The following is a 15,689-nucleotide window of genomic DNA, read 5'->3' on the forward strand; positions in this document are numbered from 1 at the left end:
GTATACACTCACGAATCGCATGCGACGCAAGTATCACCTCAATCGTATTGTACACGAAAAGCAACATACTTCCATAACCTCCGATAACGAACGGTCGACGAATCACTCGGGACGAAGGAACGTTCGTCCGAGGGGAGATCCGAATGAAACTTTGATGCGCGCGGCAGACACGCCAAGTTTTCAGCGGCGCGCGCGAGCCGGCGCACCACTTGTGATTATCGGCGGCGCGCACCAACAGGCCAATCGGAGCTTTAATTCAAGCGTCTTGTGTTATTTGATTGTTTCCAGTCTGTCGATTCTAGACGACCAATAAACAGACACGCTCACGCTTACACGCGAACACTCGGCAATAAGCAAGCGGAGATAGGTAAGCCGCGCTCGTTGCGGCCGCGCGCGAGATACCTGCATCCCACGTGCATATACATCCGCCATTTGTCTCTCCACACCTGTTAATCGTTCACGACGCTTCGTTGCATCACCCAGTCTCGGTCCGTCGAGATCGACGCGTTACATACGCGTTTTCTCCGCGGCCTCCCTCCTCCCTTCCCCCGTCCCCGTTCCTAAATCCGATTTGTTGTCGCCACTTGATTTCACACCGACACGCGCATCACCACTTTTATCGTTTGTCCCACTGTACGCGCGTGTGTGTGTGTGTGTGTGTGTGTGTATGTGTGTGTATGATGTGTCATACGCCTCCCTTTCGATTTTCTCCATACGAGATCGAGTGCTTCTCGGGGAGCGGAAGAATATTACCGACGAGTATTTCCGTAATACAGAGCTCGATCGAATTGATCGCGTCGCTTCGCGTCGTTATTTTCGGATTCCGCGGAAGCGCGCGGACGATACCTGTATATTTTGTATTTCAATCACTGCAAGCTCTCTCCTCGAAGCGCTCGACCGGTTACTCGTACATTTATGTCTCTCGTCTCTCCACGTCTCGTTTCACCTCATGTCTTTGTTCTACCGCGATATATCCGATGTCCGGGTAAGACACTTCCGAGCGATGAAACGATATTTAAGATCCCTTTGTACTCCTCGCGCGACGAAGGTCGAAGCGGCGCGCGTGTCGATCGGCGCGCCTCGAGACCGCCGGTGAGGAATCGTGTCTTCGCCGACACTTTTTTGCACAACACGTTATATCTATTTGCTCCCTAACACCACCGCCTAGAAAAGTAACGTTCGGTTATTTAGCGTTATATTTCTTATCATTACCGCCACCGATATTGTTTTTTGTGAATGTAATCGTTGTGTTACAACATTCTCTCTCCCCCATTCTTTCCTTGCTGCCGGACCCGAAGGAGGAGAAAAGGTGACGAGTTTCGGAGCACCTAAATCCACGATTGCTATTCACTGATTCAAAGTCGAAAAAAAAAGTGCAAAAAGTCGCGCAAAAAGAAATGGGATCTATGAGAACGGGACGAAATTTTGTTAACGAGCTAGAGGATACTAAAGAAAAAGAAAAAAAGAAAAGAGAACACATATAAGACAGAGATAATAAGATTCGTTTTTTTCGAAGTTCTCAAAAAGAGAAAAAAAATTAAGATCCACTCACTGCCGACGCCTAACCTACCCACAACCCACGTCACGCCCGACCACTCGTGCACCGGAATGCGCATGCCGCATGCCTTCCCTGCCTGCATCCGTTATTCGTTATTATATACGTATACAAGTAATTGATTATATATATATATATTGATATAATTATCTTGCCAGTTAACTCAAACATTGGCCTTACGTTACCTTGTTATCTAGAACGTCTCTCTCTTTTTTTTTACCTTTTTGTTCGTTAACGTTGCGTGTGTCTTTTGCGTCGTGTTGCACGTATTTGCTGTACCGAGCGGCCGATGGATCGCGTCGGAGGAAGAGGACAGTCCTAGAGATAGCGTCTACCGTTGCAAAACGATGTAATCTATCAAACTGGCTCTCTCGCTGGAGCGCTCGTGTGCGAGAAACTCTCACACGAGAAGATCCGTGCGTCCAGTATCCGCGAGTACCGAAAATCCTCAACTCGGCGGACAGCCGTCGAAGCGAGAGCAAATTCTCACCGCTGTCACGGCATCACCGGTGCGCGACGTCCACCTTATCATTCGCTTTCGTGTCGCACCCTTCGATCGGCTCGAGAGCGAGAAATTTCGGTACGCGCGCTACGTCGCGCTTGGATCCACGGCTTCCTCCGACGCGAGCTCGATCGGTCCGCAGCCACCGGCCGCCACCGCCGCGATCGCTCTAACGCTCCTTCTGTCCTACCCGTAGACCTAGAAAAAGCCGAGTACCAGGTTTAAGCCTCCTGCGGGAGATCCTCAGCCCGGATACCCCGGACTCGTGCCGCGGTCGTCCGCTGGGTAAGATCTCCCGGGCGGCCGACGGCCGCTTCGTCGTGGCGGACTCGGTCCTCAGTTCGGCCAACAACAGCATCCTGGACGCGTCCAGCAGCGACGACGGTGGTTTCCTGCCGAAGCAACGGCTCAAGTCCTCCTGGCGGCGGCCGCTGGTCGGCACCAGCCAGCTCAGCCTGAGATCCGACGGCAGCGGCGTCTCCATCGGGCCTCCATTGCCGTCGAGCCACCACCACGGTGCCGCGAACGCGAGGATACCGCCCACCGTCTGCACCATCTCGTCGCCCAGGTTCCTGGCCAGTTCGCCGAGCGGAGCCCAAGTCCCCTGGACCCCCCTGTACTTCAGCGATCTCAGCTCCGTCAAGCAGCCATCCTCCGGCGAGCGCTCTTTCCCGACGCCACCCGGCTATCTTCAGCTGAGAAGCGTGCACCAGCGATACAGTCAGGAGCTGCCGTCGCTCAAGGCGATCCACGCCGAGTCGTCCAGGCGATTCGTGCCGGTTCAGCCGCTGGCGACCTCCTCGCCACCGCAACCGGCCGGACGGCCCAGAGCCAGGCTGCCGCCGAGGCACGCGCGGCACGCCAGATCGGCGCCGGAGCTCGCGGCGTCGCCCGATCTCGAGACCTCGCCCGAGAGCAGGTCGAGCAGCTCCGGTTTCGGCAGCAAGAACACCTCGCAGCAGAACCAGAGCTCGAGGAGCGGCAGCACCGTCGCCGAGTGGCGTCCGCCGCCCTACAGGCCACCCCCGCCACCCTTAGTGGGCCGCTGGCTCGAGCTGCAGGATCCGGCCAAGGTGGCTCACACGCACGTGCAGAACGCCGTGGACGCCGGCAGCGTCGACGGCCACTACGAGTTCGATCCGGTTTCGTGCACGCCGACGCCCACGTCGGCCTCCACGCCCACGAGAGAGGAGAGGCCGCCTGTGCATCAGGTCCACGCTATCCACGTTCCCCACATTCACCAAGTGCATCACCAGGCGCCGAGGTACAGCAGGGACAACATAGAGGCTAGGGTACAGGCTATGAAGGCGGAGTTCCACCAGTTCCGGCAGAGACAGGCGAGGAGGAGGCAGAGCGCGCACTTGGAAAGCGCGTGCTGAAGCGATCGTAGAGAGTACCCAAGGTAGAGAGAGAGAGAGAGAGAGAGAGACTCGACGATCGTACCCCATACGGTTGAAATACAATTAATGCAGCTGCACCGCGAGAAGTCGAACGATCGAAACTGTCGTGGTACGTGGAAATCGACTCGGAGTCGCGGTCGTTGCGGTCGGGTCAACTTGGACAGTCGAATACGCGATCATGAAGAAGAGGAGGAGGTGGACGTCACGGGTAGTTCGAGCTTTCTGGACAGTGTAGTAGATGGTGGTGACAGAGCAACAGTAGCAGCAGCAGCAACTCCGTGTTACGGATAAGATGTGATAAAAACAGATGTACGATCTACGATGTGAGAGAAAAAGGGAGGAAGAAAGATAAGCAAGACCAGGATACGAGAGGCCGAGGGTAACACTCGAAGAGTACCGACGGAAGAAGGAGGAACCTAGGTATCGCCCGTGTGACTAGATTTTGGTACTGGCTTTTATCTACTGTAGAGGACCGTGTATTAATACGACGACGACGACGACGATGACTTCGACTACGACGACTACCGTACAATTGACCGTTATTACGACGACGACGACGACGACGCGATCATCACCGAAGACCAACCGCCGCAGCACAACGAGGATCATCATCATCATCACGTGAAATCCACATTAGAGGAGTTTAAGTCAATTCTAGTAGCTGGACATCCATCTACAAAAGAAGGCTGTTATAAGCATCAGGATACATAAGTTTCGCACGACCATGACGGGAGCGACGTAGTAGAGCCGTACGTTAAAACGATAATCCTACGGGGTCCCGCTCGTTACCGATTAAGAGAGGACCGTCGATTGTCCTTCGGGGGAAAGCAATCTCGATATCATTTACCCGGGGAGGGAGGGGGGGGGCGAACTATAATACACCCAGCGACGCTCAGCGACACCGATCGCGCTGGGACGATTTAAAATAGAAACGAAGTGCGTAAACGAAAACATTCGAATCCGATTATTATTGGTCATATCTCGCGTACACCAACCGCGCCTACGTCCGGTTTAGAGGACCGTGATTTTTAACGTTATTATATATAATAATGTAGAGAGGAAATATATACCGAAGAGAGTTCTCTCTCACGCGAGGAGACATGAATATAAAAATAAAGAAAAAAAATAAGGGGGAGGACATTTTTTTTAACTCAGTGGAAATGTCCCAGAGAGGGAGAAAGTGCGCAGAGAGAGAGAGAGAGAGAGAGAGAGAGAGAGAGAGACTCCCGGCCGGCTCAAAGGGATGCTGAAAACGATTGTAAAACGATGTCGTCCCGCGTCGCGACCGGGACGAGGAGAACGAAGGGGTGAAAGGACGGGAGGAGGGTAGGGGAGAGGAGATAAATACGTCGGCATGATACTCCAAAGAAACTGTACCACTGTACATGCTCGGTATACCTTTTAAACGAAATGTAAGGTTAAACTTAATCTCGTACACTGTAAGTAATAATTAAAAACGAAAGAAAAACAAAAAAAGTAAGATAATCGAAAAGAATTACCACATACACACATACACACATACACACACGCGTGAACACACATGAGTACACACATATACACACACACACACACACACACACACACACACGAGATAAAAAAAAGTAATTATATCGATGAGCAATGGACTCGAAACGTGATATTAGGCCGAAGCTTGCCTCGAGATTGCTTAAGGACTCACTCGTACTGCACTGCCTGTTTAGGGTTTCGCTAGCGACCCAACATATTATCGGCACAATAATTTTTCTTAAGCAACGTAAAACGAGAATAAGAATAACAAGTTCTTTGAATTTACGCGCACTCGGCCGGTACCGTGCGTACGATCGCGCGCGCGCGCTCATCGCCCCGTCACGTCATTGACGGCGCGCCCGGTCACGTCGTCAGATGTTAGACGACTCCGACGGGTCTACCGGTCGCTCTTTTCGACGATCAGATTATCGGCGTGAACGCGTTCTCGACGGACTTCTGAACGATCGGGAAATAATCGGGAAAAGCGAAATTAAAAAAAACTAACATAGAAACATAGAAAACACCGAGAACAAAAAGGACACGCGACGGTGAGGAAATCGTTTCTTTCACCGAACTGCCAATGAAAGGAGGTCCGACAACGCGGCGCGCACGATTCCACTTCGAGTGCGATTCCACGTCGGTGAGCGAGATAAAATTCAAACGATCGAGCGGAAAAGGGCGATCGATAGAGAGAAGTACACAAAAGCGGCCATCGTCGGCCGGAAGGAGCTTACGCGCGCGCGTACGCGCGCGCACACACACACACATACACGCGCGCCCGTCACGCCGGAGTTCGTGTGTATTAGAGAGAAAAGGAATTATAAATACGCAAGCGTGCACATGTACACACAACGGACACGCGTCCACACACACACACACATCTACACGTGAATACAGACAGACTACGCGCAACGGACATCACACGCACACGCGTCCACGCGCATATGACACACACACGTACACAAGAAAAAACACATATACACGCGTACACAAGATACGAGAGAGGCGTTCTCTTCGAGACCCACCTAATTATCACCAAACGCATCAAATCATCTCGGATCGCGGGGTCGGGGGTCGGCGATCGTCGATCGCGGGGGCCTTCGGGCGAATCTACGGGCTAATCATTGAGTCGAGCTACACGACCTAACGCGAGAACGTGTTCCTCTCGTTCGAGGACGTCTCCGACGAGAGAGCGAGGAGGACCGGCGGCGCGCTCGTTCCTCTTACTCTTTTTTTCTAATTTTCTGTACACGCGCGACCGAGAAGGCCCCCCCACGAGTGGAGTCGCGATCGGCGCGGTCCGCGACCCCCGGGAGTTTTACTTTCTTTATAGTACAAACACTTATTTATACGCGTACGTATTATACATACTTATATTATAAATATTAGCAAGGGCCCTACTCACGATTCAACTATACTTCGACGAACCGTAATGCCGGAAGAAAGAGGAGAAAGATTGTGTGTGTGTGTGTGTATGTGTGTGTGTGAAAGAGGAGAGAAAGAGATACGCGGCGTAGACGCTGTCAAGGCGGGACGTTGTGTACAATTTCGTTAAAACGTGCATATGTGCGTGTATATGCGCTATTGCGTGTGCCTGCATGCGTGCGTGAGAGGTGCGAAAGAAGGAGGGATAAGTGTGCAAAGTGACAAGTATGTATGAATGGAGCGAGAGTAGGAGAGGACGTACGTATGTGTGTGCGTGTATGTATATGTGTGTGTGTATGTGCGCGCGCGCGAATGCAGCTGTTAAACGAAAACAAAGTGTATAATGTAACACACACGGTCACACGCAGAGATAACAAAAGAGATAAAAATGAAAAAAAGAGAAAATGAGAATACGCTAAAAGTTAAGAGGTAACGGAGAGATGACGCGAAAGAGTACCAATATTCTAAAGTAATTCTAATGGTTGAATTAATAATTTGATAATTAATTGATATTGTAAATCGTAAACGACGTAGCGTGTAGCGTATTAATCAACGAGAGCGACGCGAACGCGTATTAATTAATTAATTAATTATACCCGCGAGAGAACGTCACACGCGACAACGGGGGGGGGGGAGACGCTTGCGGGAGACACGACGGGGGGAGGAGGAGGTGCGAGGAGATAAAGGCTCGCGCATTAACGAAAGACGCGGCTTTGTTATCTCTCATCGCGCCGGAAATTGTTCAAACGCGTTATATTACTTATAATGACTTAGAACGTGCCGCGATCGTGCGCGAAATCTACGTAAGACAGATGGAAACGCGAAAGTGGAAGGAAGGAAAAACGCGCTTTTGACAACGCGACACGTGATCGCGCTTCCACGTGATCGTACCACGAAGAGGGCGGACCGAGTCTCGGGACGAGTCGACGTCATCCGGTCCCCTTCGAGAAGACACCCTCTCCCCCATCCATCCGCGAATGGACGAATGCGCGAGAGAAGAAATCGTGGACGCGATCCAACCAACCGACATAGGTGTATAAGTAATGTGTAGATATATCATAGTTAGATACAACGATCTCAAAAGGTCACGCAGTGTGGACGTTTGCGATAGGTGTGCGGGAATGGGAGTGTAAGAAAGAATGAGAGAAAGCTAGAGAAAATGAGAGAGAGAGAGAGAGAGAGAAAGACAGTAAAGGAAAAATGAGAAGAAATAAGTGCACGAGGAAGAGGATCTCGGACGATCCTCCGCGTTATCCTGAAGCCTATCACGCAGCGCGAAAAGAAACAGCTCATGCAAATATGTCCGGATATTCGCGTGTCCGGTGACGGGGATTTTAATAGAATTCACGAGGGAATCATCGTGTTTGCGGGAGATGGGGAGAAAGGAACGAGAGAAAAATACGTAAACGAGAGAAAGAGTGAGAATGTGTGTATGTGAGAGAGAGAGAGAGAGAGAGAGAGAGAGAGACAGAGAGGGAGAGAGGGAGAGAAACAGTGGTTTCGCTTGACGGCGTGTCTGGATAATATGGTTAATATGGTTGAATCGTGAATCCGTTCGTGTAAAGTTCGTCATCACACATTCACACACACACACACATACATACACACGTCACGATAGTTTCGTTCTTCGACCTGAGTTCCTTCGTGACCCCCCTGTACGATTTGCGTTTCTTTCGCGCGAATATCGCCGATGTCGCGCCCCTTTGCGTTTTTTTCTTCGCAAAGAGACACACTCGTCGTTGTATCCTCGCCGTGTTCGCACATCACGCATGCGCGAGATCGCGCGAGCGACCGCCGCGTTCTTGCGGATTAATTAATTAATTAATCAATTACCTTTAAGCTGTTTCCGTTCTCGTTACGTACCTGAAAGCCAGTCGGCGCGACGCTTCGTACGAAAAGAAAAACAAAACATCGCGAGTGAAATTCCTCGGGCCCTCGAAGCAGGACGTTCACGAGGGGCTTCGGCGAGAATATTCGGCAGCGCGCGCGTGCGCGCGCGCGCGCGAGAGAGAGAAAGAATCATATGCAAATTGTGTATGCTTAACGTGACTAGATCGGTGGACAATGGATTCGTGTATAAACCGGTGAATAATTATAAAGAAATACGTTACGATGCGCGGAGAGCGCGCACGTGTGACAAGTGAGAAGCGGAGATTCGATTCGACTCGACTGTATTGTGTTGTCGCGCTAAAAAAAATAATAATCGTGTAAAAAGTTCACTATATATATATATATATATACATATATATATATATATATATATATATATAGCCGGCGCGCGTGATCAAGTTACAAATCACGAAACTCGTTTCCGTGATCGTTGGTGAAATCTTGGATCGGACGCACGTCCGCGGCGATAAGTATTCGGAATTCCTCCGGTTGCGACGTCCCGATCGCTCAGCTCGGCGACACTGCTTCGAGGTTCTCCGCGCGGCGCGCGCGAAACGATAATTTGACGTGACACATGCCAGTCGTACTTGGCGATGACGACTAACGCGCGACAAACCACGCGGTAGTCGGTCCCATGAAATTCCTAGCCGTTCGTTCGACGCAGAGTAGACGCGTTTCAGTCGAATCCAATGGCTCTCGGGTACTGAATATCGCTTGGATCTGCGACCACCTACGTCTCCACGACGTAAGCTCGTCCGGCTCCGTAAGCTCTCGGAACTCCCGACTGGCGACACAAAATATTTTCCCTTCGCGCTCCAAACAAAACGAAAAATAACGCGGAGGTAGACCTCTTCTCCGCGCTCTCTTTTCTCTGCACGCGTCCGAGAGTGCGTCGCAGTTCCAAGCGCGGCATTTCGAGTGCTTCGTATCATCGTACACACTGGCGACTACTCCTATTTGTAACCGACATCTGTTGCGCCGAATTGAATTCGTGAGATGAAAGAGGAAGAAAACGAAGAAGAGGAGGAGGAAGCAAGCAGAAGAAGGAAAAGATGACACTGTGAATATAATATCCTTTCATTCCCTTTCTACTGACGTGTTGTTTGCCTTTTTTTCTTTTTTTTTTCCGTTCCGAGTCGTCGGGGTATAAACTTCCACACTTGTAATCGTTAGCTTTCTCACGAATCCCAACATCGAATCGCTTCAACATACATACATGTAACATGTTCTTCTGTACCGTCTGTCTCTTCACTTCCGCTTATTCTCGATCCTATATCCGCCGTCGAACACTTGTACACGGTGCGTTTTTCCGAACCGTTTTTTCCGTTGTCACTTATTCGCGAAGCGAAAGTTGCTCGTTGTTCACCTCCATTACTCAGTTCGATTGAATTTGATCTATGCTTTCTCGCGAACCCCCCACGAGAACTCCAAGTCGTACTAACTTAGGACAAATTGTAGACAATTTATTATTAAATAAAATGAAAAATAAATCGACATTTGAAACGAAACATGGGAGAGACGTTCCCGGGACATCTGCGTTACGTTAATCCACCCTCCGTTGAACTGCGCTCCGCAACTCACATTTCGAGATGCGAGCTGCGACATAGCCGATAAGACCGAATTTTTCGTATTTAACCTTTTCAATACGCGATTTCTCGCGCACTCAGCGTACGTAGCGTTATCCAAGTTGGCTGGGAGCGATCAGAGTGCGAGTGCACTTATTTGCGGTTGTACGAAGCTTATTCTGTACTAAATCTTCTGACAAAAAAAAATAACAAAGTAATTACAATTATATAAAGGTTGATAACAAGGTGAAGAGATACGAACGTTAGTGTCACCTGACTAAACTCGTGAGCATGTGTGGCGGCTGCTAAAGTCGACTGAAGCCTATCGAACTGAAGAAGTTAATTAGTTCAGGTGACTTGATTTAGATTTTAAACTCAATGAACGTCTATAAAATCTTAGAGAGAAAGAGAGAGAGAGAGAGAGAGAGAGAGAGAGATCCGTTATATACACTATATAAATATATTTTACAAGTGCGTATACACTTCGAGACAACTCATTTGTGCTGCAATTATTGCCTTACGGGTACGCACGAAGGGAAAGATAGAGAGAGAGAGAGAGAGAGAGAGAGAGAGAGATTAACCAATTGACGGTGCCAGATACTAGCCGTAATTATATGTTACTACGATCTAACGTTGCGAGTGTAAGTGAAACGTTGGAACACACCGTATACCGCATTGGTTGGCGTGACATCGTTAGATCAGTATCTAAGTTGTTAGATGATATTACCAGCAACGTCGTTCTTCTTCCCTCTATAACTGGAATATTCCTACACCCTGGCGGTAATGGAAGATTGAATTGCCTCTCAAGGCGAGTAGGATTATTGCCGGCGCAAGGAAATCGGGTCACCAGGCAATTATCGCCTTCGTTTATGCAGTGATTCATCCAAGGAAGGCGCATCGTGCATCTCCGCGCCTTTTTCTCTATTTCCCACATAGTGTTGATATAATAACAATATCTCTAACGGCCGAGCGAAGTAAGCGAGCGTGAATAGATTTTGACGCTTGATATATGAGATCGTAAAATCACGGTGAGGCTGTAATTTGCTCGCAAAACCGCGTCCGTTAACTGAAGCAGAAGAAGACACGTTTGCGCAAGGCGTCTACGGTTCAGATTACTGGAAATTACCGTCATTTCCATTATTTCCCTCGACGTATGCCTCACGGCGTGTCGTCGCCGCCGTGTCAAAAACTGGAGCGCCGCTTCCTTTCGAAAGATATCTATCATCAAGAAGGCTTTCCTCTCCGTCTTTCTTTCCCCTTACTCCGTAAGACAGACGCCGGATTTTTATAGGGCGAGGTGCCAATCCGAATTTTCGTAAGAGTTCTCCTATGAATCTCGCGATCGTGCCGTAAATTGCCGTAACAGAGAAATTGTCCCGAAGATTGACCGCTGCTTATCGTATCTGGTTAATACGATGTATTCCTTTCGTCGCGAGATAACACGATGAGAAAAACCGTGCGATAAGGTAATAGGGTAATCTCTTTAAAAGCGATTTAGTTACAGCTGTTGAAGCTTAGTAGCGCGTTCTTTGTTCCCGTTGTTCATAAATCGTCTTACGTGCACATATCTATCGTGAATCTTCGAAGGATAAATATTTATGACAAATACTTATTGCCGGGGAATTATATCTCCACGCAAGGGTTAGTATATTCTTACGTCGAATAAACGCGGCTGCGAAATGTACAAAAGGAAGAATCATGTCTGATATGCGTAATAAGTAACAAAAAATCAACTACTTCCGTAGAAATTGAACCTCGTGGGTATTTAGCCGCGAGGTAGTAAATTTGTATCCGACGCCGCTATTAGCCGATAATTTAACGTTCGTTTCTTCTAGTGGCTAGATGCATGAGATAATCGATGGTTAAACAAAAGAAACTACAGTTGTGAGATGAAAGATCATAATTAATTGCCAATGATATAACGCTCACTTCGGCTTCTTCGAGATTTTCATTAAATAGCGTAATCTCAATTTTGATTGACTGGCGATATACGTTAGCTAGATTATGCGCTTCAGAATAGACGGCGCCATCTACTCTACCATATTTCATATGTAACGGCGTTAAACACGGCCGGATCATATATAATTGATTCTTCGTTTCATTGAATAATCAACTAATAACGCGGAAGAGAATTTAACTTAGCCTGTATTAGCAAGCTACTAACTTTTGTCTCGGACCGGCTAGTTGCACTTCCACTCGGATTTCCATAAGAAACAGTGGAATAGTTGCAAAAAAAAATAAAAAAAATTGGCTTTCCCATATATTTATAAGTGTTATCATATATTTATAAATTTAATCCTGCGTCAAAATTAATGAAGGTAATAAACAATTCGCACTTACGAAGATCGTGCGGCGCGAACGTGAACATGTGTGGGAAGCCACGTGCCGCTTAAGAAGTACAGGTAGGTCCTTACCGTCCGTCCGTTAAACAAGTATTTCGGCGATGGCTGACACTTAATCGTTTCGGACACACAGGGCAGGTAAACCAGGAACAAGCCGTTCCCTCCTCTGCGTCGACGATGAAATAATACGACTGGTATCATTATGCACGCATTTATTTCCAGTGTCCCGGGCACGTCCAATCCTGGATCGTGATCCATGCGAATGGATCCATTATCTCAACAGCGTGACAAGGCTGTGGGCAGTCTGCTAATGCGGCAAGGGACGGATGTGACGTAATCTGAGGTCACCCACGCGCGCGCGCACGAGCACGAGCGGCTGCTCCGGTGCAGCTTCGCCGTGCGAATTCGGCGAGCGCGAAACTCATCGGAAATCGATGATTTCTCCGTTTCGGGCTCCGCATTTTGCTGTTTCGGCACGTAGCTCGCCGCTTCACTCGAGACATGTTTCCGCGGTCCCGAGCATTCTGCGAAGCTCACTTTGTAAGTAGCATCGTTGAAAAGATCCCACGATACTCGTGTACGTATCGTACACGCCCGAAACGATTCGACATTTTATTTTCTAGTTCAGCGGAATAAAAATAAAATAAAAATATGTACACGTTTTGTCTCCCCAGAATCTCGCGTCTATTTGCTCATGGATAGAGGAGTTTGATTCGGGGAAAATAAATCGCAAGAATATTGCTTATTTCCTCTCCAGTTTCTTATCTTCTATGAATTTAACAAAGAGAGAAAGAGAGAGAGAGAGAGAGAGAGAGAGAGGGAGAAAGAAAGAGGTCATGAATTTCATGAACGTAGAACGTTAATCAGGTTATAACCGGAAACCAGAGTCTTGGCTTAAAAGAGCCGCGTAAACGGCAATTATGCGACCGTGGGTGTAAATAAAAGGGTTCAAAGGACGCTTTGTTGTGCCGTGAGAGTTCACACGCCCTCTATTATCTTTCCCTTTTTTTCATGTGCGACAAATTTTCATCACGGATGTAAAAACCAGTGAATTTTATCTTCCACATATTATTCACTTAAATCAATGTGACATGTCCCGAATGAGCGTATTGTTTTAGTTTCTCGTTATCTTACAAGTGAACAACGATCATTGGTCTTTAATGCGTGATATGATTAACTTATGTATATTAAAGTAGAGGCCGTGTATTTGTATATGCAATCGGGTTTAGTGAACTTTTACTATCTACTTACGCTACACGGCTGTAGGGCTTAATTCCCTCGAATCAGCTTTGACCAAGAAAAAACAGCGATGAAAGAGCACGAGTCGGCGACCGAAGATTGAATGCAGTTTAATTCTTCCGTTCTCGTTGAAAGAACGCGACCCTTCGTGCTCCAACAGCGACTCCATAGATTACACATCTGAAAGACAGGATATACCTAAATGCAACCTGATCATTTTATATCAAGCGTTGGACATTCAATAAACGAATTACCGAAGATGCATTTGTCAGAAAAGAAAATTGATTTTGTCATTAGAAGAAAGATATTTTTAAATCAGAGAAGCAACTGTTGTGTGCCACTAATATTCATCAACAGTTAAATTATGTAGTTCTCGTAAACCCATAAGTCACAAGTGGAGAAGAAATTATTCTTTAAATTTCTTGGGATATAATTTCACTCGAAACAAATGAAAGATGGCGGTATTTTCATTTGAAGCGAAAATGTGAAAATGTCGCCTCGAAATCGCAAGAATGAATGTTTCATTCAACTTTAGAGTGAATTCTGCGTACGAGTGAAAATTTATATTTTAAAATTAGGCAGTAAATCAAAATTGAGATTACATTAATTTCACAAATATATCAGATTCACTCTTCAGTTTCGAGTGAAAGAAAGAAGACGAAAGTATTCACTCGACGATTCAGAGTAGAAGATTTGCTCTATCCGAGTCATTATTTTAGCCTTGTGTTAAACTTTAATTCTACAACACGGTAAGAACTAAGACAGCGAAATAAGTTCAATTTTAATTCTAATAATACAATAATATAATTATACCCAACATTTTTGCGCCAAAATAGGTTGTTGAAAGTAGCATTAAAATTCAATCTGTAGAATTCAAAAGAGAAGTTAAAAAGAGTATCGTCAAGTATCGTCAAAGTTGCTTTTTATTAGTTTAGAGGCCGTTTAAACAGGCACAAACTATTTTTAAGAGCGCCAGAGTAACGTCAAAATTTTGACTTGAATACGAGTGAAAAATCACTCCAGTCCCCAAGTGACTCGGCTGTAACTCTATTTCTCGAGCAAAATTTCATTCCGAGAGAGAGAGAGAGAGAGAGTAAGTAAAGAGGAATTAGAGAGTAAACGAAGAGAGAAATTTCGCTTCAATTTCCCAGTGGTGTAAGTACCTCGCATCTCACGATAACGCTGAGACCGAAATGCAAGCGTTATCTCGGGTCAGGTCGAGTCAACGCGAGCGTCGGCGAGGAAGCGGCACGTCGAGGGGGCTCGGCGCATTCCGCGTTCCGCGACGCATCTGGCGCGTCTTCCTTTTTTTACCGGATCGAGCTAATCGGACATAATTAGTCCCGCCGTTTTGTGCGGCGCCGTTCACTCGTGTCCGGCCGTTCATGGGTGTGCCGAAGTTCGCATGCGACGCTAACCGGAGCGTGCACACACCGTGCCCGTAAACGCAGAATCGGCGATGCCGGCCCCCTTCGCGCCGCGCGGCCCATCCACCCTCGCAGCCCCCTCCCGGCGATGGCTCATTACTCCTGGCTCTTCGTATCCGCTCGGATTGAACGAGGCGGCGCGATTACTCGATCTACCGTTGCGATCTCCGGAGCACTCTCTACGGTCTCCGCACCAGTCTCGTCTCTCGGATCAAACTGTGCGTCGTTCCGTCGACACCGAACGACACCGGACACTCAGGACGGACACCTGGTGGCACCCCCGACGTCGCCCGTGGTGTTAACGACCTGTCGGATCGCGACACGTCGACGAGGCGTCGATGAGCGTCGCTGATTGATCTCGATCCCGACGGTTAAAGTTCGAGCGGTAAAGGTGAATCGCTAAGTGTATAGTCGAAATAAAAACAAACGAAAAAGAAAAAAAAAACAAGAGAAAAAAGCGAAACGGAATAATAACCGGCGTCCGGAGGGAAAATTCCGGGGACCATTCGGAGGTCGGCACGGCGGCGGAGGAAGGGCGAGGGAGAGAGGCCGCGAGGATGGTCGAAACCTACGTCGTTCGCACGCGTCACTCTGACGCGTGCTGATCGGGCCCGAAGGTGGTGGCTGGTGTTCGATGAGTGCGGGTGATGACAGATGTGTTGTCGGTCGTCGTCGCGATCTGAGTAAAGTGCGAGAGAAAAGAAGAAGAGGAAGAAGAACAGGAGGAAGGAAGAAACGCGGAGATCGGAGAGCAAAGATGAGCAGCGTCGAAAATTTCTACAAACTGCTGGCGGTCCTCCTCTGCTACGAAGGTGAGTAGCGATAGGGGGAGGGGGGG

The 15,689-nt window shown here is 48.2% G+C and overlaps 2 protein-coding genes across 12 annotated transcripts in view; both read left to right on the plus strand.

The window, feature by feature from the left end:
• The window catches only part of LOC106741126 (protein turtle-like), a 123,857-nt gene extending 114,049 nt beyond the window's left edge, over positions 1 to 9,808 (plus strand). For 9 of the 10 annotated variants that reach the window (XM_014612796.1, XM_014612800.1, XM_014612806.1 and 6 more), the window contains one exon: positions 2,254 to 9,808. In XM_014612796.1, the coding sequence (XP_014468282.1) occupies positions 2,254 to 3,436 (1,183 nt within the window). In that variant the 3' untranslated portion in view covers positions 3,437 to 9,808. The remainder of the gene's footprint in view (positions 1 to 2,253) is intronic. The other variant, XM_014612805.1, reaches the window with a different exon arrangement.
• A 4,928-nt stretch (positions 9,809 to 14,736) lies between these two features.
• Positions 14,737 to 15,689, plus strand: part of LOC106741141 (protein turtle) — a 13,331-nt gene continuing 12,378 nt past the window's right edge. Inside the window, exon 1 of one of the 2 annotated variants that reach the window (XM_014612842.1) lies at positions 14,737 to 15,663. In XM_014612842.1, the coding sequence (XP_014468328.1) occupies positions 15,486 to 15,663 (178 nt within the window). In that variant the 5' untranslated portion in view covers positions 14,737 to 15,485. The remainder of the gene's footprint in view (positions 15,664 to 15,689) is intronic. The other variant, XM_014612843.1, reaches the window with a different exon arrangement.

This window comes from Dinoponera quadriceps, unplaced genomic scaffold (genome assembly GCF_001313825.1).
Source record: "Dinoponera quadriceps isolate SergipeBrazil2010 unplaced genomic scaffold, ASM131382v1 scaffold555, whole genome shotgun sequence".
Classification (NCBI taxonomy): domain Eukaryota; kingdom Metazoa; phylum Arthropoda; class Insecta; order Hymenoptera; family Formicidae; genus Dinoponera; species Dinoponera quadriceps.